The following is a 24,595-nucleotide window of genomic DNA, read 5'->3' on the forward strand; positions in this document are numbered from 1 at the left end:
AGTTGCAAATTTGGATATTCTGTAATGTCTCAAAGGCAACATCTAGATGATTTCAAATGGGCAAGAATTAATGGAAAGCTTGAAGGCCACAGAATTATTGATACTGCCAGAGAAGTCAGAATCTTATATAGCATTGTATCCAGGCTCTGGGCAGCATTTCAAACTAATGGAATGTGTTTCAGACGTTTGCTAAGAGCCTTGCTCTACAACAGAACATGAAGACAGATTTTGTTTCTAATAGCAAAACATAATCAATGCACCATGACAGGTCGGACTGCAAGTTGGCTCCATTCAAACACGGTACATGGATATCTCGACAAATTGGGGTATGATATCTGTGACAAGTAGGCCTATAGTCTGCATCCCTTTATCCACAGCTCATCATACAGCACATTTTCAGTGGTTTTGTATCCATAAAATTGGACAAGACACCAATCGGCTAATGTACTCTTTATGGATGAGAGTTGTTTTAGTCTTCATCCGATTCCAGACAACACTTGATCTGCCATTAAAGTGGTACTGCTTGGTATTGTGAGAATGTTTCTAAAAAGGGATATACATGGTGGTGTGGGGAAGCATTATGCTTAATGGACACACAGCTACAAGTGCTGGAAAAAGGGACCATGACTGTTGAAAGATATTGCAACAAAATTCTTCAATGTCATGTTTGATTGTTCCTTGGTGCTGTAGGTGAGGAATTAATTTTTACAAATGACAATGCAACACCGCATCATGGATCATCACATCAGAAGCATCTCCACTGCTTGTGTATGCTTCTGAAGACCGATTATATTAATTGAATTGTATGGCTAGCACACTCCCCAGATCTCAACCCTATAGAACATGTCTGGGATGCAATAGGGAGACACAATGTTGTTCGAAATTACCCTCCAGAAAACAAACAAGGCCTTATCCTTGCATTGAAGGAGGATTGGGCCAGTTTGCCTCAAGAACTTCTGAATCACTTGGTGTTCTAATATGCTTATAGCTAAGAATAGTAGAACATTCTAAGAGCTGCATTGCAGTTTCGGGTGGACATATTCCATACTGAAATATCTCTCAGCATAGTTTTCTGTAAGCACTGTACATTAATTCTTTAACTAGTTCCTTAAGAAATTTGTAACTTTTGCCAAAAACGTACTGCAATTTAAACTGTATAAAATTTATAACACACTTTTTGTGTAACATAATTTATTAGTATGCTGGCAATAAATTTATGTACACATATGGCTCTAGTTATGAAAATTTTTTCATACACACATAAAATGTAATTTTACATTTTATGTAAAAGCCATAAATTAGCTTTTGGACACCAGTGTACATACTGAATAGAACTGGTAATAAGCTACATCCCTGTCTGGCATCTTGATTAATTTCAATCTCTTCTGTTAATTTATTACTTAATCATAACTGCACTTTTGTATCATTATATAAACTTTGCATAGCTTGTACCAAATGTAATGGATATTCTTGTTTTTTCATTATATTCCATAATTTTTCTTTATATATTTTACCCACATTTTCTCATAATATAGCCAAATAAGTCTAAATTAAATTCTTATCTTAATTTCAATAATTTGTTTTAGCTCATAAATACTGTCTATACATGATCTTCCATGTCTGAAAACATTTTGTCCTTCTGAGAGTAGATTTTTTGCAATATTTCTAAGTCTTATATTGAGGTTTTTACTATACATTTTGTTACCTATATTTAATAAACTTCTAATTTTATTGGTTCTATATCAGCACTGATTTCTTCATTGTTCCTCTCCTATCCTTCCCTTAGGATGGGTTGAGTCCTTCCCTACTGAGGTGCCTATGATGAATTAATGCAGCCAGTTCATCACTCCTCTGCTGCATCCTCCCCTAAGGGTGATATCTACAGGACTGGTTTGCCTGTTTTGGGGGACGAAAAACCTTGAGTTTCCGGGTGAAATAAACCCCTACCTAAGTATGAGACTGGCTAACTCACCTTTCCTCAAAAGAGACCTGATAAAGGTTCCTCACGTCACTGACACGAATCAAATCCAGGTCTTTCCGACCAAAGGGCTTTGTGTATATTGACTGAGCTACAGAGGCTCATCATTATTATTTTTGTTATTAAATTTGAGTCATACCATAAATTCTCATAATGTTCTATCCATTGTTTCTCTTGTATTATGTTGATTTGTGCTATATCTATTTCTTCGATGTTTAATTTCATTTATCTCTATATTCCTTGATCTTTTCATTTTCATTGTAAATATCTAGCTGACTTCTGATGTCTTCATTTTTTATATGGTCCAATTTTGTTTATATTCTTTAATTGCTCTTAAATATCTCATTTCTGAAGCTTGTATTTTACTTTCATTTTTTTTTTTTAGCAGTCCATGTTCCATTTTAGTTGTGTTTCTCAGCTTGTTTTTTTATTCAGTGTCTTTTTAATTGTTCCACAGATTTTCTGAAATTTCTTTTTGTCTATATCTTTATCTATCCTTTAGATATGTTATTATACAGCCTAATTAATTAAACTGTGTCACCTGTTCTATTATTCTATTTTAACATGATCTAACAAGAACTTGACCTTTAACAACTTTGACATCAATATGGATAAAATAAATCACTCCTCATACACTCGATATCCTTTCAATGTAATATCAATGGTATTACAATTTTAATACGTACTTTGTGTCCATGGTAACTTTGATATGATAATATATCATAGCTGGTTGGGTGGTTAAATACCATCACTTTTGTTCTCTTTTGTGAAATTTTAAACTGTATTGTTGGATTACTTTGCTTAATTCATAAACTGATTTTTGAAGGTCATCTTCATTGTCTTGTGATGTTATCTGATCATCTGCATATAGCATTGTATTGATAACAGTTCTTCTGGTTAAATGAATACCTTGTTTTATTGTTTCCCATATTTTAATAATCTGATCAATATACGCTAGTGTCAAAAACCTAAGGATGATTGCTATTTCTGAAGATTATAACTGCAAATTCAAAAGAATCAGCTCATGGCAATTTGTAAAACTGCTGATTTTGAGTAGAAAGCAGGTGCACATGCAAATTTTCAAATCTCATGCAAAAGGATCGCGTGGTAGCACTCAAAAGGAATAAAGGCAAATGGCTGCACTAAGTGATTTGTGTTTGAAGGAAGCTCTTTTCGTGAAGGAATAAAGTTGCAAACTTGGATATTCTGTAATGTCTCAAAGGCAACATCTAGATGATTTCATATGGGTAAGAATTAATGGAAAGCTTCAAGGCTGCAGAATTACTGATATTACCAGAGAGTTTGGAATCTTATATAGTGTTGTGTCTTGGCTCTGGACAGCATTTCAAACTAATGGAATGTATTTCAGACGTTTGCTAAGAGCGTTGCTTTACCACAGAACATGAAAACAGATTTTGTTTCTAAGAGCAAAACATAATCAATGCCCCACAGCAGATCAGCCTGCAAGTCGGCTCCATTCAAACACAGGTACATGGATATCTTGACAAATTAGGGCATGATGTCTCGAAAAGTAGGCCTAGTTTGCATTCCTTTATCCACAGCCCATCATAGAGCACATTTTCAGTGGGGGTTGTATCCATAAAAATTGAACAAGACACCAATGGGCTAATGTACTCTTTATGGATGAGAGTTGTTTTAGTCTTCATCCGATTCCAGACAACACTTGATCTGCCATTAAAGTGGCACTGCTTGGTATTGTGAGAATGTTTCTAAAAGGGATATACATGGTGGTGTGGGGAAGCATTATGCTTAATGGACACGCCAAGCTAAAAGTGCTGGAAAAAGGGACTATGACTGTTGAAAGATATTGTAGCGAAATTATTCAATGTCATGTTTGATTGTTCCTTGGTATAGGTAAGGAATTAATTTTTATGGATGATAATGCCACACCACATCATATACAAGCAGTGGAGATGCTTTTGGAGACCGATTATATTAATTGAATTGTATGGCTTGCATTGTATTCTCATAAGCTCTCTGGTCAAACTTTTGAAAGTTTCTACATATATATGTTTTGAAATAAGTTGGATTTTTTTTTATCCCCTATTTCTATTTATTAATATTTAATATTGATATTCAGTATTAACACTGTTACTGAAAGTTAAGCTTCCTACCAATTAATCTTTACTGATGGAAAGAAAGTCAATTCTTTCCTGGTTTGGCTGACAAAACTTTTTTGGATACTAATACAATATTTTGTAAAACCATATAGATGATAGAAAGGGCAATAACAAAAAAGTTTTGTTTCATTTCTTTCTTTGTTTCTTCTTTCCTTTATTCATATTGCAATATGAATTTTACAGAAAGGTAAACTTTAGTTGTTCAGAGTTTCTCAGGTCATTCAACTTACTTGATGCTATCACCATAGTCTATGTAGGAAACTTTTACACTTGGATATATAGCAAATTATATCTGCAAAAAAATTATATTCTTGAAATTATATTCTTGTTTAATCTTTTATGAAAGGTGTAAGCAAGCAAAGTTTGTGCATGAAGTATTGTTATGACTACTTGTATATAGAGGCTGTTGACTTCACATTGACTACCTCAGCATCCCATAATACAAAGCCCACTTCCATTCAAAAGTGTATATTGCTATGCATTTAATGGAAGGGTCACAACCCAGACTGGTTTCAACCTTTATTGAGGTACCAGTACAAGGCCAACCCAAGAAGATACAAAGGTTGAATTAATGCAGAAATGATATATTTTCCATATTATTAAAATACATGTCAGAGAGTTGTAGAAAATCCTTTATCCAAGTACATGCAAACAAAGTTTGCACATGAAGTATTAACATGATATTGTTTGAATTATACTTGCCAAGAAATTATTTATTTATTATTAACATCTGACCTCCATGGAGTCAGAGACTAGGCTGTATTTCTTAAAGGTTTTGGAAATTGGTTAAGAAATTCCTGAAATATATGGAAATGGAGAAGACGACATCTAAGCAGCATAACCCAAAAGGATGGTTGAGGTATGAAGGAGAAAAGCATTTCTTCCAAGTGTTCTAGATAAAAGTTCGGCAGTGTAATGCAGGAGAAAGTGAGCTTTCCATCAAAGTGCCTTCTATCTCTTTATCAGTTTGTTTTGGCAAACGAATATTTGATAACAAAGTCAAATAATTTGACTATATCCGGTGAGTCATAATCAAATCCAGAGGGATATTTCAGGTTGAAATATCTGGTAAATGAAAGTTGTTTACTTTATTTTGTTTTTCATTAATCCTTGTGTCTACATGTAGGTGGTTCTCATCATATTGGCACCAGTATCTCAGATGACAATACATAATGTTCCTTCATAGGGAAGAATTAACTAAGACTGGTAAACTAGGCAAGTCTATGTCCTGCAAGGTAAATTATGAGCTTAGACTTTCTTTCTTAAAATGCTGTGACTCCAATATAATTACCAACTTTGCCAAAGTAAAAAAAAAAATAAAAGTCAAATCAAATCATTTGACACCCATCAAATTTATCACACTGCAAACTGCTCTTCGGTAGGTAATCTGCTTTGAGCAGCTAAGCATGATCTTGCTATTAATATACATCTCATTGTAGAGTTGTAGGAAATGATTACCTCGATCTTAGACCTTCAACTGTTAAATATAGTTTTAATTATATCCAAATATTCTCTCTGTTCATTCATTTAACAAGTCAATCAGCATCTGGATTGCAAATTTCACCAACTTCTTTCTAAGCAGAGATCATCTTATATCTGTCCTGATAAAAAGTGGGGGATCACCATCTCGAGATACCCACTAATTCAAACTGAAATCCTTGTTCTATCTAAAGGACATGATTCTACTACAGTTCCCCCCAAAATACCATACTTTGATTTCCTCCACAAGTTTACTGAATGTAACTTATCCAGGCTTTCCAGTGATGACATTTACCTCTGTGCTAGTTAAAGCCTAACTTCTCTCTCCCTAATATCTCTTCAGCAGAATTCAAAGTCTTTGCAATCTCTATTACATAACAACCATTTTGCCAATACCAAAAGCTGAAAATGGAAAAGCTGCCATTGTCAGGGACACCACACACTATAAATAGAAAAATAGCCCTCCTGATTTGTGACAGATAAATTTCACCATAGAAACAGAAAAGAACAATGAACTGGCCTCCTTAGATATCTCACTCTCCCATTCTCCTTCTGGTGAACTAACTACCTCTGTAAACCTACCTTTACCAGTCACTGCATAACAGCAGCACTCTGCTCATCATCCATCACAAAAAATTAGTTATAAAAACTTTACTACATTGGCCCAGACTATATGATTTAACCCACAAGACCTCAAGCTACAACTTGTTAAAATCCAACACATTATACAATTGAATAGTTTCTCTTGATGAACTATACATGTTTTTGATCCCAACAATCCTACTTCCAACAACCTGAAACAGCACAGAGAGTTCCAATTCCATAAATTTCAGAACCAATTTCAAGAATCCTCAAGAAATACAATTTAGCAGCTAAGCTTTTGTTCTGATCAACAAACTCTTCTCATCGCTATCTTTAAGAAATTTGGTATAGTATAGCAGCATGAGATTGACACAGACCAAAGAATCTCATGGTCCAGAATGTGCTTTCTCCACATTGCCACTTCAAGTCTGAATATTTATTTAAGGAGAGAATATTTAAGAATATTTATTTAGCTCAAGTCTTGTCGAATCAGCCTAATTCGAATCAAAATAACTGCCTCTCCTTGCTGAAAAAGCTAAATCTGCAAAAGTCTCCTTCTTATCAGACATCAACAGTGTTTTTTGTTTTTAATTATATATCAATTGCTACATCATTCAGTAACTATTGTTAACGTTTTATTGCATACATACTAGTTTGCTGTCACTGAAGATTATTTGTTATTTTTGTGTTGAAATATCTGAAGAATAAGCTTTTACACTTTTTTTTTACTTTAACCATTTCAATTATCCTTGTGCAGTAGTCTCTTCTTATCTGTGGGAGATATGTTCCAAGATGTGAAGGGTAGGTCATGCCTCATGGCTTCTCTTTGGCATATCCAAATTGCTAGCATCACTACTTTTGTGCTTTGGGACCATATCAAGTAAAATAAGGGTTATGCACTTGAACACAAGCACTGCAACAGTCGATCTGATAACTGAGACAGCTACTAAGTGACTAACGGGTGGGTAACATACACAGTACAGCATGGATATGCTGGACAAAGGAATGATTCACTTCCCAGGTAGGATCGCACGAGATTTCATCACACTACCAGAATGGTGTGCAATTTAAAACTTATCAATTGTTTATTTCTGGTATTTTCCATTTAATATTTTCAGACCAGAGTCAACAGCGGGTAACTGAAACCACAGAAAATGAACCAGTGGATAAGGGGAGGGAACTACTGTATCTATGTTTAGATGGGTCTCATAATGTATGGCAATATACATGTCCAAAAGAAATGTGCTTTGCATTATGAGATACTCAGGCAACTGACATGAAGTCAGCAGCCTTTATATCACAATTAGCTTAGTCATGAAGATACTTCGTGTACAAACTTTGTTTGCATACACCGGGTAAGGGATTAAACCAAAATATAATTTCTTAGCAATTATAATTTACCATAGTATACAAAGCAACTTCTTGCTTTATATAATGTATGGAATAACAAGCTTCTCTTAAGAGTTTTAATGTTTCATTAGACCTGCAAGCAGAAATAGTAAAGTGCATTTGGCACAGCTGTTAGATGAATGAAACTCAATAATTATATTATTTTTTTTGGCTGCACAACTAAAGAGTGCAGTTTGGTAAACAAAAGTAATCTGTAAATCATGGATAGGGGAAAAACATGCTGATTTCAAGGCAGTCTTGAAGTGCTTCTGAAAGTGAGTATTAGCAGCAAAGGATGTGGACCCAGAGGTGATTGAAGAGTTGTCAAGAATTTATGGCAAATGCTAGATACAAATGTATCTAGCATTTGCCATAAATGCTAGATACATTTGTATCTACCTTTCTTTCGTGCTTACACGGTGATCAGAATACATTTTGAAAAATTATGGAGACAACTACTGTATTATAGAGTAAAACTTTAGTTAACATAAACCAAAATCAACACTTGACATTTCGACCTTCATATCAAGGTCATCCTCTGGAGCATACACAATATATACAGAGAAACAAGCTGCACTACAATCTACATGGTTTGCTAAAGTTACTGACCAACCGTTACTACAATTATTGGCCTGACCTCTGGTGGAAAAAAAAACTTTACTACATCAAAGCTAGAGTCTTAATATTATTATCTATTAGGTTACAAAACTAAGAGTTGGGCTGGAGAACAAGTTTATATATATATATGTTAAAAAAAAGTGATTATACATATAAATTTCAGCCAATTGGTATGGAATAGTTCTAAAGTATGCTAGATACTAAGTGGGCTGAATATGTGCCATCAAAATTCTTGGAATTTTTATGCCACCATTATTGTTGAGATTAGGGTGGTTAATCAGAATTTCACACGCTTCTTTAAATTTTCTTTCATACTAGGTTTTTGTATGATGTAAAGAGCAGGTACTTTTCCAATCAATTTGGTGTAGGGTGTTGAGAGCATGATCTGAGAAGCCTACTTCACCAAAATTGTTATATTTAATTTGTCTTTTGTATTCTTTTTTATGTATAGAGATTGTACATCCAGTTTGGCCAATATAAGGTAAGTTACAGGTGCAGTAGATGCAATAAACTCCAGGATGTGCCAATGGAAGGAGAGGATCCTTAGAGGAGTTGAATATGTTTTTTAATTTTATAGGTGGTTTAAAAGTAGCATTGAGATTATAATGGTGTAGGATTCTATTGATTTTTTTCTGATAATCCTTTAATATATGGGATGGCTATGGTTTTATTGTATTCTATATTCTTTTTTGATGAAGTTTTATGAAGAACTTTATTAATAGTATTTTTGTTATATCCATTATTTATAAATGTGTTACTAATAATTTTTAATTCTAGTTTAAGTGCTTGTTGATTAGAGCAAATTGTTATAGCTCTGTTTTTAAGGGTGTTAATGACTCCAAATTTTTGCGATGGATGGTGATATGAGTTAGCATCTATATATTGGCCAGTATGTGTCAGTTTGCAGTAAACCATGAAGGATAGATTGCCTGAGGGAAGACGTGTGACCAGTGTATCCAGGAACGGGAGCGAGTTCTGATTTTCAATTTCGATAATAAATTGTATGCATTCATGTTGTTTGTTCAGGTGGCTAAGGAATGTGTTTAATGTTTGTCTACCATGTGGCCAGATAACAAAAACATCATCAACGTATCTAAGCCACACTGTAGGTTTTAGAGTAAAGGAATCAAGAGCACTTTGCTCAAAAGCTTCCATATAAAAGTTAGCAATTGGCAGGAATAGTGGTAAGCCCATGGTCATACCTTCTTTTTGTAGGTAAAATTTATTTTGCCACACAAAGTAACCAGAACGTAGTACATGGACAAAGAGGGCCGTAATGTTGGAAAAATTTGTGAATTTGTGAAAAGGGCAGAAAAGTCAAAACTAACTAATCAATCATCTTTGCCGAGTTTTATGTTTTTAATTTTGTTTATAAGGTGTTTGTGTTCTTTATATAGGAGGGGGAATGACCTACCAACTCCTTGAATGTTGACGCTAAATTCTTGGCTAAGTGGTAATTAGTTTTACTCTATAACACGGTAGTTGTCTCCATAATTTTTCAAAATGTATTCTAAACATACCTAACTGGATGCAGGAATCATGGTCAAGAGCAAAATATAGCAATGGGTACAAAGGAAAGTGATACTATATGGTGGACAACATGGTTTTGTGAAGGGTAAGTCATGCTTCAGTAACTTCCTCACCTTTTATAATACAGTGATACTGTTAGACTTTGCAAAGGCTTTTGACAGGATAATGCACGTAATTGTAATCAATAAACTACAGCACATAATGATTGATATAAAGTTGAAGTGGATAAGAGGGCAGTTGATGCATAGATACCAGACAGTAATTTATTCAGGAACAGAGTCCAGTAGAAGGACTGAGTTCTACTTCTGTTCTTGGACATCTACCATCTAATTTGTACATTAACAATATAGAAAATGATCTGAGAGGAATTATTCAGCTGTTTGCTGATGATACAAAATTGGGTAGAGAAAGAGTCAATAAAAATAATGTTAAAATTTGGTAGGATAATTTAAACAGATTGGCAGTATGGGGAAAGGAGAATGGATGTCAGTGTAATTTGACAAAGAGTAAGGTTATGCATTTTGCAGTGGAAAGATTATCATCTGCGTACCATACCGATGGACGATGGAGTGGTCCAAGAAATTGACGAAGAAAGAAATTTTGGGGGGTTAGTAGACAGGAAGTTGAAGTTTAGAGGACATATCGCAAAAGTGGCTAAAACAGCTCAACGGCTTACTTGATTATTTAAGACCACCCTGAAGAGCAAAGATAAGCAGGTTATTATATCTCTTTATAGGGCCTCTCCTTGTTAAGACTCTCATCATCATGATTACTGTGCACAGATCTGATCACCTGTGTTTCTTGAGAATTCAGAAGCAAGTGACTGAAATGATGACAGGTCTAATAGAATGTACTTTATGAAGACAGGTTGAAGAACTTGTGAGCTATATAGAAATTGGTTGACAGGTGGAAAAGGGATGTATGATTGAGACATACAAATTACTGGATTAATACAGAGCAAATTTTTTAGAACAGGTCTGGTGGTGGGAGAACTGGGGGACCATTCTTGGAACTTGAGCAAGAGTGTGGTTAACAAGGATGTGAGGAATAAATTTTTTACTTGGAGAGTGGTGAATGAGTTCAAAGCAAAGTATGATAGATAGATACTGCATAAGTATCAGATAGTACTTGGTATAATGTTTAGGGCCTCCCTCGATGAGTCAATTTTTTTATGCGATTCCCACTCATGAAGGTTGTAAGCCTATAGTGCATTAGTACTGTGAGTAAGTCAAGTTTTTTTTTTAATTAATTTTTATAATTTTTTACATAGTTCAGAAACCCTGCTCTAGACAATCATGAAACTTTTTTCAAGCCACTTCAGGCTTCCAAATAAGCAGGGAGGTGATCTCACACCTGGCAATGAAATTCATCTCCAATTAAAGAAATCTACCCATAAAAAGTTGCCCATATAATAATAGTTTCAAGTATAATGTTTTTCTATGAAAGAAAGATGTAGAAAAATTTTGCATTGGATTGGGAATATATCTTATAAATTCCCAATCCAAAGTGCTATTCTTGTATTATATGCTTAGTTACAAACGGATATTCTTATTTGCTTACTTGCAGCCTTTTATTTACTTGCTTACAAGTATGATAGTAATTAAATAAAAAAAACTGCATACTTGTATCCAGCAATACATTACTTACAAAGGACATGTATAATATATAGTTGATAGCTCAATGCCCAAAGAGGTTTTGAGACCTATGTTAAGTCTCAAACCTTTTACAAAACATGCTTGTTTTTTCTTTTTAACAAGAGATGTATCGTACCTGGTCTTGCCATAAATACTGTTACAACTTCCACACCCCCATGCTGCCCACAGAATTATGTGAGTCTGGTTCCGCTAGTGGTGCTATGCACAGCCAACATTTGCATGTTTATCAGTAAAGAGATAGAGAGTTGTCCAGCTGTATGGGTTAATATGCCATGGGGAGATTATGTAGCTGTAATAGCACTTCAGAAGATTGGAATGCAGCCACCTGTTATTTTCAACATGCAAAAAACACTTGGGATCATCAGGATGTGTATCAGACTATTAACCATTACAACAATATAGAAGATAGATCTGACTGCCAAAGAGCAGGCCGACCATGCTGTGTTAGGATGCAGAAAGTGATATCACATGTACTAACTAATGCCCTGGAGGTGAGAGCCTATTGTTGTTCTACTGGACACTTTCTAACACCACAACTTATGCAGCAGAGTGATAAAATCAAAATCACATCTCCAGTAGTACTGTTAGCAACAGACATTGAGATATCCTCTTCACAGATGAGAAGATTTTCACCATTGAAGAATCATTTAACTGCCAAAACAATTGGGTATATGCCCCGGATGGTTGCACAGTACCTACCATAGCACCTAGGATTCAGAGAGTCATCAACCCACATCAGTGATGGTTTGGTGGGAGTGATATATCATGGAATATCCAAGTTGCATTTCTGCAAGATAGGGATCAAAATCACTGCCAAAGTATCAAGACACAGTGCTGGAACCTGTGGTATAGCCCCCGAACAACACCTTGTTTCACAGCAGACAGTGGACCTTCCAATAGGACCCAGCGCCTGCACACAAGGTGAGAACTACAACAGTGGTGGGAGGAGGAGTATGTGCCTAACCACACGTGACAATCTGACTCTGTTGGACTTCAAATTATGGTTGAAGCTTGAGAGAGTATCCTGCAAGAAACGATGCCCCCCCCCCCCCACCTACCTTTGCGAACGAGGATTTTCCACTCTAATGAACATGAAAACAAAGCAGAGAAATCGATTGGACCCCGGAGACAGTATCCAAATTGCTCTGACATCAAAATGCCCCAATTCTGATGTTATTGTATTGAAAATGAAACATCATTATTTCTCCAAAACTTGAAGTGAAAAAGTTTTCAAAGAAATCCTTTTGTTTCATAATGAGGATATTAATTTATTTTATCGCATTTATTTTATACTTTTTATATTTATAATTGTGTTCTCCATATAAATAGATTCAATAAACCTTTTGAATTTAAATAATCTATGATTTTCTCCCTTTCAAATCAAGGGGGGTGACGTCGGCATAAATAAATATATTTTGGGGTAATAGGTTAAAAAGTTCCCCAACCCCTGGTTTATGGGATGTTTAAGAACTGTTTATCTAGCTATAAATGTTGTGTAACAGCATTTATGGCTAGAGTCAGTCATGAAGATATTTTACATGCATACTTTTGCTTGCTTGCACAGGGTTAAAACATTGACGAAATCTAGAACATAATTTTTTGTTATGTAAATTCTGTTAAGTACAACAGATTTTATAATCCAGTGCAAAAACTGCTACAATGATCTCAAATAGAGTATATATTAAAACTTAAGTGACACTATTTTGCTACTTGTATATAAGAAACATGATTTCTGCTGATGCTCTTCTCATATCTCCATAGGTCTATCTTGATAGCGAAATTTATATTTCTCATATACACCTTGTATATGAGAAATGTGACCTCTTGTAAGCGAGCACTAATTGGTCATTTCTCTCTCCTAATTTTTTGTTTCCCTTTTCATTTATCTGCAGTCTATTTGTGACTGATTTTTACAAGAAAGGAAATCTCAGCACTTTAGCAAGAGGTTTCTGCCAATAACATAACTTGTTATTGGCAGAAACATGTTATTTAAAGAAAACCACTTTAATGAAACTGAACTACAACAAATTAATAAAAAGTAAGAAGAAATGTTACATAATAAAGCTGCTATTTTAAAATAAATTCATTATAGCAAACCTTCCATCATCATACCCTATTCCTCAGGTCATAATCATTTTGTTATGATGAAAGAAAACTATCCATGTGAGTTGTGTGAAATGCACAGCTTCAGTGGTAAAGAAGAGGCTTTATTCATTCTGCCACTAAGTCAAGGTTGCATGCTTGAGAGAGAGAGAGAGAGAAGAGATAGAAGGTGGTGGATATCCCTAACTGATTTGCTACTATACATTGGCTAAAATATCCTGTCAGCAAATGTTGCTTTCACAAATAAAGCAATTCAGATCTAGGTGCATCATCTAACATCTTATGTTAGATGATTCCTCTAGTAATGCAAGGATGACCTAAGAATCACTGTCAATACTATGTAGAAAAAAGGCATTCACTGGGAAAAATTATGTATACAGATTAAAAAATCTTTACACAGATTAATATTTTAATTAATGGCATGTGGCTTCAGCCAAATGGCATTAGTAAAAATATTACAGGATAGTTTTAACAAATTTTCTATCCAAGTATTATTCTCCTGACTATTAATTAATAATATATAGTTAATTATTTTAGGAAACAAAGTTTGCACATACTGGATAAACTAAAATGTGTCTATTAAATGTTGCTCAAAAAAAAAAAAAAATCCTGCATATTTAGAGTTTACTTTCTTTAAAAACAACAACAATAACTGAAAACGAAGAAAATCAACTAGTTTTTTTGTTTTTTTTTTAATAGAATTCATAAGTCGTGAATAATCATGCCAACTATTATTATTTATAGGTTTATCATATATTACTTAAAAGGATTTCAGAACTGTTGCTTTTATATGTCACTAGAGCCACAGAGGTAACATATCTATCACTGGTCTCTAATGACTTCACTTTAGAATGGAATCAGTAGCAAATAAACAATTACCATCATAACCATTTAGCTTGTTTGAAAATAATTTTTTTTTCCATTACATTTTTAACACTATTTATAAAAACAAAAAATAAAAATGAAATAGAACATAGTTCGACAAGAAAGAAACATAATGAAGAAATTAAAAGAAAATGAATTGTACTTAAGAGATCAGATAAAGAGGATAGAACTGTAACTTTAATTAGAAAGAAAACTATGAAAGTAAAATCAATGAAATATTAAATGACAGTAATACTTACAAAAAAATCAAGAAAGATCCATCTAAAAGTTTAAAGAGAAGAATAGAGGATGCTATTAGAAGTATTAGAAAAAAATAATAACTTATCAATGATAACATACAAAAGAAAAAAGTAGCAAGAAGATTAAATTAATTCCTCCCATGCTGTGGTTTAAGTAAACTGCTTAAGTCATATTAAGTGGTATAAATAAATGGTAGTAACCTGCAACATGATGATAGCAGGACAAAGCAGATTATTTATTCAGTCTACTGATATTTTGTTGGATTCCAACTAGTATTTTCAGAGCAACAAAAAAAAAGTACTTATCAGAAAATATAAAACACTACAACTAAGTAACTAGCAGAAACAATACAAAAATTGTAATGTTGTAATTACACCATACAATTTTTTCCCCCTAGTGAGTGTCACTGGGAGATAGAGATATGGTGGCTTGTAGCTATTGGACTGAAGGTTATTTTAGAATTATAGCTTGCAAAATCTATATCTACAGCACTAGAGGCTATTCTCCAGGAGGACTTGTTTTCCCTGTTAAAAATTTTAAACTGTTTCCACTAGTTAGTTGTAGACCCTTATTTTTTCTGTCAAGCTGTGCTTCAAGGATGCTGGCCTGAATCCAGAAAAATCATCAGACTTAATATATCATAGCTCATTTTGTCCTAATATGGAGTTATTAATCATGTTAACAATTCACCTAATTAATAACTAAACTGACAAAACGTAAAGAAAATCTGTCTTGAAATATGTGATTAAATAAAAATTACACTATTAGAACTGCTAGCGCACTATCATATTTTCACATGCACTATGCACGTTTTCCAATTCTGAAGTGATAAAACAATAAGGTGATACAGCTACAGTACCCTTGCTGTAACTATATTTGACATATGCTTGGGCAAAGTTTAATTTAAAGTCCTCCCACCCTTTTTAAAAAAAAAAAAAAAAAAAATATATATATATATACTATGTATAACTTACTAATGTTTTTGATTTCTGATAAAAGTGAGAAAATACTGGTGGGGGTCATGTACAATACATAACTTGGAATAAATTTCAATTGTTAACACTTATTATTTCAAGCAAGGTCAACCATTTTACTTTTCTTTACTCTTGTCAGCAGTTAAATTGTTTTGTGTTTAAAGTTTCTTCCTCTCTCTTGAAATAGTCTTTATTTCAACTGATTTCTTTTTTTTTTTTCTTTCTGGGATACAGATAGCATTCTTTGGAACTTGAGAGAAACTAATGCCGGTTCTGCTAAAGATTCTAACAGCACACAAATACTAAAGCTTGGTCCAAGGTGTTATTATAATGAATTAAAAGGTGAATCTGATATTCTTTCTCTGTTTTTGCTTTTTGATTAACAGCTTTGTTTATGAATTTTCCTGACCCCTCCAATCTAACTTTAAAATTAGGGTTCAAGTCATACAAAAGCATGCAGTGCATGTAAAAATAAAGTGCTAATTTAAATTTAATGCATCACTATCATTAAAGTATTTTTGTATCTACACACACACAAACTAAAAATCTAACAAGTGATGAAAAGATAAGATCAAATCAGATAAAGAAGAAGAATAAATGCTTCATGCATAGAGTGAGTTAATAAAAATAAAAATAAATACACACACTGAACTGAATATACTGCATTTGAAGTGTTTTTTTTTTCCCGTCAGCCTATAGCACAAATGTACAAAATTTTTTTTTATTTTAAGCACCACATGTAATTTTCTTATCTCACCCACAGCACTAATGTACTGCTACAGTTTTATATCCTTTCATTAGTGAAGTCATATTAAAAAAAAAAATAAATAAACAAACAAAAAAAAAGTGCTCGAGTAAATGTAAAAAAGTGTTGACTATTCAGAAAAATCTTTTTTTTTTTTAAACATATATTAGCCCCCCCCCCCAAAAAAAAAGATGTCCCATGACTTATGACATGACAGTGCCACATGTAGGTGGGCAAGTAGTTAGAAAGAAGAAAGGAATTTGTTGATGTGTTTTTTGAAGAACCAAAGATAGTAATCATTGGGGGAAAATAGTAGAAGGAAGACTGTTCTAAAGAGCAGAATAAAATAAAATAAGAGATGAAGGGAATGAAGGCAAAGAACGAGAAGTTAGTTTGATGAGTTTGGAGTTGGATTATACATGGGTATTGACTGCAGCCGATCATGTTCATGCATTATTAGAGGAAAGTGGAGGATAGTAAAGTAGCACCCATGGAAATACCTATAAAAGAGATATAAAGCAACTAGAAGGAGTCCATGGGTGGTGGCGGTGGGTCATCAGTTAGGCAAACTGCTCACTCCTGAATATAATTAAGCATTCTGAGGGGATGTCTTTGGTGCAACACTCCAAATGTGGAAATAGGTCTAAGATTAGGTGGATTTGAGCTTTATAGAGTGTCAGGAGCTGAGCAGAACAGAACTACTGTTTGGGGAAAAAAAAAGAAAAGAATACCAAGCGTTTCTGGAGGCTGAAGAGGCTATGAACCTGATGTGCTTATGCCAGGAAAAGTAAAAGTAAGAAAAAGTAAGAAGTGAGCGAGAGAGAGAGAAGAACAATCTTCTAGGAATGATTTATATGAAAAATTATTTATTACCATAAAATTTTCCCCTGCATGTGTGTGTGTGTCTTACAGTTGTCCTTGATATGCAATGACTGTAACAAAAATATAGATGCATACGTGAAATGCATACAAAAAAAAATGCATACCTGCAAAACTTAAGAATACAACAACAGTCAATTAACATTCAAGTCCAAATAGTACAGATACCTGCATGGAGTCAAAAGAGTAATTTCCTGAGACCCACACTAACCATTATTCAGATAATACCTATCATACCTCTCCTTAAACTTGTTCACTGTTCGGGCACTCAAAACTACCTCTAGCAATCCATTCCAATCATTACTCACTCTCCAAGCAAAGAACCCCGTTTGCACACCCATACTAACCACATTCTTATATTATATAACTTCCAGGTGGGTGACTCCCAATACTCCTCATGTATTGAAAAATTTCTTTTGTGTCAATTTTATAGAATCCCTTTAGCAACTTTTAAGTTTCTATCATATCCCCTTTCCTCTGTCTGTCAACCAAACTCTGCTACCCACATAGCCTCAATCTATTCTATCCTAAAAGGAAGCATTCCACAGACTTGTCATTAGCTCGGTCACTCATCTCTGAATCCTCTTCTCCACCTCCTGATCTCCAAGAAACCCAGGTGACCAAATCTGCTCACAGTAGTGAGCAGATTTGGTCACCTGGGGATAATAAACTTTACTTATCAACATGTTCTTCAATATCCAAGTAATCATCTGAGCAATTTTGCAACCCTTGCAATATGTCCTCTGAACTTCAAATCTCTATCCGCTATCATCCTCAGATCCCTAAGTCTCATCAACTTCTTGTAATCCAGTACCATGAAAATGATTCAAAGAATGTAATCTTTTCATCCCACAATTCATTACCTAGCATTTTGCAACAATAAATTGACAACCATTGTCTTTTGCTCACACTACCAATTAATTTAAACCACCCAGTAAGATATCTACATCACCTTTATCAACTATTGCTGGCAAACAGTAATTCTTCTGCTACATCATACAAATTAAAGTAGCCCTAGTACAGAACCTTGAGTCACTCCACTAGTCACCTTCATTTGCATTCCACTTCACAGTACACCATCCTCTAATGTAATCCACTACATGATGTGAATATACACACACACACACACACACACACACACATACACACACACCTAAAAAAAATTAATAATAATGAGCAGCAGCATGGAGAACAATTTCTGATAAAGGGAATAATTATAGTTCTGTTAAAATAGGGAAATGCAATAATGCCTCAACTTTCTTTGTATAGTCTTTCCATAAGAAATCTGCTCTTAGGCTATAGTCCCCCCCCCTCCCTTCCAAAAGGGATCTGTGTTTAGAAGACATGCAAGGATATATTATTCAGATTCATAGTACCTATAATTTTTCTTGTGTTCTTTACAGGAAGAACTTCCAGATTAGCTTGGCAAACACAAACCACCAAAATAAAGAATCTGGTGAATACCTTGGGGGAAGAAGGAGTTTGTTAAAGAAAGAAATGAAGAAATCTTGGAAACAAGTAAATAAAAACTACATAAACGTTAAGAGGCTTAAGAATCTTACAGATACATTCATGTACAAACTTTTGATAGTAAGTGACAAAAATACAGTAACTTTTTTTTTTCTAAAGAGGAAAAAGATCAAGTCCTGTAACTATAAATGGTTCGTTGATAAAGTACTTATTTGAAAAAAATTAGGTATGCAGGCAGATTGAATGTGTTGTATTTCCTGAAGTAATAACACCTCAACAGAGCATGATGAATATTTTGATACTGTCAGTACTCTGGCACTTAATATGCCAAGACTCAGACATCAAATTCCAAGTGAAATGGAAATGCACCAGTAGCTATTCATATACCTAGCTGATGAATAGAATCTAGCTATTGCAAGATACTCTCCTTTGCAGAAGCAACTACTTGTAATACATAATCAAGCTCTGAGCAAATATGTGCATAATAATGGCAAAGCATAAAATACTGGTCAGCACCCCATTCTGCAAAGGATAGAGCATGGAAGATATTCAATGTATTTTGAACTTTTCCTCTTGGTTGATAAGTGTGTGTGTGCAAGGATTCAAGCTTTTCTTTCAAAAATAAGTCTAAGAAATTAGTTTCTTTTGTAACTGGGATGATAGTTTGTCCAATCCTTAGATTTGGGTCTTGGTGAAGATTGCATTTTCAGCAAAAATTATTATTATTATTTTTTTGTGACACTTCCAGGGAGTCCAAAGACTCATTGAGGGAGAGTGTGCCAACAGCAGCGAACGATTGATCCCTTCCAACTACTAACCGTGCTCAAACTTGCTTAATTTTTTGTGAGCCATTAGTAGCAGAGGCTCTACCAATTGACCAACCTTTGCTGGCAATGTACACACTTTTTTTCTGCTGAAAACCTGAACTCATTATAAAGAGCTAACAAACAAATATAAGAGAACGTGCTGAAAAGTTGTGATAACCACCATGAAGGAATTGAAGTAGAACCATGTAACTTACACATTATTCTACAAATTCTTCACAAAGAGTTATACACTTGTGACAATGCTGCTGCATCATTTGCAATCCTTTAATAAAAAAGCATTGTTGCACAAATCAATCATCAGTGGCAGATAATGATTTTATCACCTGTGGTAAATTGTGTTCCTTTCAAGTGTTTCTTTAAATTTGGGAATAGGAAATAGTCAGATGGGGTCAGGTCTGGCAACAGGGTGGGTGAGGCAGACATTGAAAGCCCAAGTTATGCATTGTCTGTTGGGTTTCATGAGCAGTGTGAGCAGGTGCAATGTCCTGCAAAAGCAACATGACTCTGCTCAGTTTCCCATGGCATTTTTTCTTCAATTCTTCAGAGCTGTTGAATAAACTGCTGCTCTAAGTTTCACCTTTTTTGAGGTATTTAGTAAGAATACCAAAAGACAATGGCAAGAACCTTCCCTGCTGTCTTTTGGGTTTGAAACTTTTTTGGCCACAGAGAACCTTTGTGCCTGCACTTCACTGACTGTGGTTTGGTCTCTGGGCCACAGTGATAAAACCATGTTTCATCAACAGTCACAATATGAGCCAAACATTTTGACCCTGATTTCTCAAAAAACTTCAAATCCCTTGAGATGATAGCACATGTTCTCTCTTTTGGTCGGCATTCAAACATTTGGGGGACCCACTTTGCTCAGAGCTTCTGCATGTTCAGATGGTGGTGGATAATGACCCCATAGATATCCCCTGAGTGTTTGCAATGTTTTTGGCTGGTTTGACTATCATCAAGGATCATGAAATGCACTACATTGATGTTTTCAGGTGTGATCACTGTGAAAGGTCTTCCTGACCTGGGGGCATCTGTTGTCTCAGGATGCCCAGTTTTAAACTTGGCCACCCATTTGGCAACTGCTGGAGCACAGTCCCCTAAAGTCTGACACAAAGTTAGGCGAATCTCAGTTGCAGACTTTTCTTGCAGCACAAAAAACTTGATGATGGCCTGCACATGTATCTCCAAATTTCTTCAAAACCTGAAGAAATTTATATATCCTAAAAGAAAAGGAACAAATTATTGCAATTTGATAAAACATGGGGTTAAAGAGTTTTAAGATATGTTCTTTCTTGTGGTTATATTAGTTGCTTTAATATCATTTTTATACTAGATGTTTATCAGAACTTCTTAGCTCTCCCCCTTCGTAATCAACTGCTCGTTGACAATGCCATTCAATGACCATTATGTCACAAGAATGACAGAAAATTATTAAGTAGAGCACCTTCTACTGGGGGAGGAAGATGATCAGTGACTGAGTTTGGCAGCAAAGAATGTTATACTTAAGACAGAATCTTGAGGAACACTTTCTTATATTGTGATGATAACAAGATAACATGAAAATGCCACCTTAAACACTGGTTATAAAGTTCTTGAATATCTCCAGATTATAAGTTTTTTTTTCCATATCAAAGAAAATTGAAACCAGATGTTCACATTTCAAAAAAGTATCTCTGTCAGATGTTTCTAAACAGACTAAGTGGTTCAATTTTGATTAAATTAAAGATACCAAGAAATTATATACTTGGTTTAATCCTTTATCCAAGAGTAAGCAAACAAAGTTTGTTCCTTAAAATATAATCAGGACTAGGGCAACTCATATATAGAGGCTGATGACGTCACATTACTTTCCTTAGTATCCCATAATGCAAAGCACATATCCTTATGGGTATGTATAATGTTCTACATTATGGGAAGGGTCACTACCCAGACCGATTTTGACCTTTATTGAGGTCTTGTCAGTGGGAGCCATGCCAAGAGGTGATACTAAGGTTGAAGTAATGCAGAAGGCATTTCATATATGAGTTGCCAAAAGGTGTCACACCTTATTATTAAAATAAGGTGTGACACCTGGATTAGAAATAGTTGTTGGAAGTTTTTTTACTTGGTTATACTATAAATTAAAGATACCAAGAAATTGCATACTTGATTTAATCCTTTATCCAAGTGTAAGCAAACAAAGTTTGCGCCTGAAATACAACCAGGACTAGAGCAACTGGCTCCCACTGACGAGACCTCAATAAAGGTCTGGGTAGTGACCCCCTTCCCATAATGCATAGCATTATACATACCCATAAGGATATGTGCCTCACATTATGGGATACTAAGACAAGTGAAGTCATTAGCTTCTATATATGAGTTGCGCTAGTCCTGATTATATTTCAAACACAAACTTTATCTGCTTACACTTTTTATAAAGTTCAAACCAAGTATATAATTTCTTGGTATCTTTAATTTATAGCATAACCAAGTGGAAAAACTTCCAATAACTTCGATTAGTGCCTACAAAAGCCATATTATGGGTTAAAAAAAAAATATAATGCTTTTGAAATTTCACGAAAGGCATTAATTTTTTCTTCAAGATTCCTATCTCAAGACTCCTATTTTCTCCAAGATTATAACAGTTGGTCAGAGTAATAAGACGGTAATTATTATTAAGAGAGACCTCTGAGGAGTCAGGAACTCATCGAGGGAGGTCATACTATTTGTACCAGCTGTCATACTCCATTTACTGAAATTCTGTACAGCTCTTTCAGAAGTTTGTACCCCTCAATTATAACACTCTTCTTTCTCCTGTTTTCTAGTGTACACAGCCTACAAATTCTCAATCTGTCTTCATAATCATATTCCACAATCCTGATATAATTTTTACACTCTCCTTTGCACTCTTTCTACTGTTTCTACTTTACCCTGGTCTTATTAAGACCTTGTAAAGAGGCAACTTCCTTATCTTTAAATGTCAAGGTTCGTTTCAGCAAGTTTTGAATCTTTGCCTAGCTTTGAGAAGGCACTGACAATTGCCATATGAAATGAATATGGAAACTACTCCTTGGTAAGTATTCTGTTATATAGTAAGAGAAGTTCCATGGAAGATTGTGGGAGATGCTTTATCATCTTACAATGTATGTCACCAGGTCCTAGGCACTGCATGTGCCTAGGACCTGGTGTACTCTTTTTCAGTTCATTCCTAATAAATGACTGACTTTGTGATTCTGGCCCATTTGTAGAGACGTTAAGCTACTGTTTCTCTTGTTCTTTCAATATTGAAAATGCATGAGGATATATGGCTATTGCTGAGATTCTAGTAATAGCTTCTTCTAAAGTATCTGCAACTTGTCCATCCATAGTGCTAGGGTACTATAGGTTGACCACCTCTCATGGATGGGTTCACCATAAAACTGCTTTGGGTTTAGTAAATCTGTTATGTTTGAGGGTAAACAAATAGCATATTCCATATCTACCCTCCATTTTCTAGATTTTATTCCATATCACTTTTGCATTGGTTGCATGATTCACCAAATGATCTAAACTGGATCCTGTATGCAAATAATGCAAGATGCTTTTGCCTGGGCACATTTAAAAGCTAAGTGACTTAATGCAGTAAAATATCTCCAAAAAATCAAGATATCCCATGTCATCTTTTTTGGCTGCTTGGTACTCAGGGTTCTACCATGGTTTTGGATAGAGCAGAGATCAAGATTATCTTTTCAAGATTATCAAAAAAAAAAGCACAGTTGCAGATGTCATTACCTAGATAGCGCAATCTGTTATGGGTACCATGTTTCATTGACTTTCTTAGGATTAAGTTTTGCAACATGTGAAAAGGTATTTTTTTGGGGGGGGGGGGGGTACGGGTGTGGGGGGGATAGCACTCTCTATCTTGGACGGTCACACCTTAGAATTGTCCATGAAGATTGGTTTCCACCAAAAACCCAGATCTTTGGCTCCTTGACGCTACTAACAAGGTAGTGGCCACACTCTGGGCAACTGTGTCAACCCACAGGCAAAACTAAGTGAGAGTAGCCAGATATGGTGATTCAACTCCATGATTGTGGGCAGTAGTGTACACTATTACTGATCTTGAAGCTGAAGATGAGTGACATCGGCATGGTTGAAGACTGGATACCTAGGGACATGGATAGAACCTCCTTAATGGCCATATTTACTGTGATGTAGAAAGCACAAGGGGAAACTACTGCATTCAATCTCCCCAGACCAACCACCATGGCAAACACAACAAGAACAACGATCCTGAGTTCCCAGCATCCCTTAAATGGGACAGGAGTGCTAAGAATCTCTAGTGAACAAATCAAAATGGAATGTTAGAACTATGTTTGAAGCTGGAAAGCTGAGAAATGTTATTGAAGAAATGAGAAGACTAAAAATAAAAATCTTAGGCCTGAGTGAAATAAGATAGCCAGGCTCAGGTAAATGCTGCTCCAACAATATGATCCTATATTACTCTGGAAGCAGTAATAATATTCAGTGACGTGGAGTAGGAATATTAATAAGTAAAGAAGCATCCAAAAGTATACTCAACTTTATTGCATTCTCCGTTAGGCTAATACTCCTACAACTCAAGGGCTAAGCAATCAAAATCAATATTATACAAGTATACTCACCGACTGTGGACAAGGATGATGCAAAAATTGACCTTCTCTATTCTCAACTGAAAGAACTTCTCAAAATGACAAAGAAACATGACATCAAAATCATCATGAGACACTATAATGCAAAAGTAGGGAAGGAACATCTGGAGTCACAGCAGGACAGTTTGGACTTGGGATAAGAAATTACAGAGCAGATCGCTTAATACAATTTTGTCAGAAGAAGACCTAACAATTACAAACACATGGTTTGAGTTCCAAGCAGAAGACTCTACACATGGAAATCTCACAAGACAATAGCAACAGTATAGTCAGAAACCAAACTGATTATATCTTAGTCAATTGACATTTTAGAAATGGTGTAAGGAGAGTAAAGACCTACTGTAGTGCTGACATTGGTTCAGACCATAATTCACTAATAGCAGAATTCAAATTGAGACTAAAGAAAATCCAGAAAACAAAACAGATGAAAAAATGAAATTTAAGAAACTTAAAG

General features: G+C 34.8%; 1 protein-coding gene across 4 annotated transcripts in view; it reads right to left on the reverse strand.

The window, feature by feature from the left end:
• The window catches only part of LOC150107481 (nucleolar transcription factor 1-A-like), a 554,391-nt gene that overhangs the window by 62,640 nt on the left and 467,156 nt on the right, over positions 1 to 24,595 (reverse strand). For 2 of the 4 annotated variants that reach the window (XM_090391895.1, XM_090391896.1), the window contains exon 17: positions 14,600 to 14,621. The exons of the other annotated variants lie outside the window; for them this stretch is intronic. In XM_090391895.1, coding sequence (XP_090248021.1) covers positions 14,607 to 14,621 — 15 coding nt within the window. In that variant the 3' untranslated portion in view covers positions 14,600 to 14,606. The remainder of the gene's footprint in view (positions 1 to 14,599; positions 14,622 to 24,595) is intronic. 4 annotated transcript variants of the gene reach the window in all.

This window comes from Typopeltis vanoorti, chromosome 4, assembly GCF_054136105.1.
Source record: "Typopeltis vanoorti isolate ZY-2024b chromosome 4, IOZ_Tvanoo_1.0, whole genome shotgun sequence".
Classification (NCBI taxonomy): Eukaryota; Metazoa; Arthropoda; class Arachnida; order Uropygi; family Thelyphonidae; genus Typopeltis; species Typopeltis vanoorti.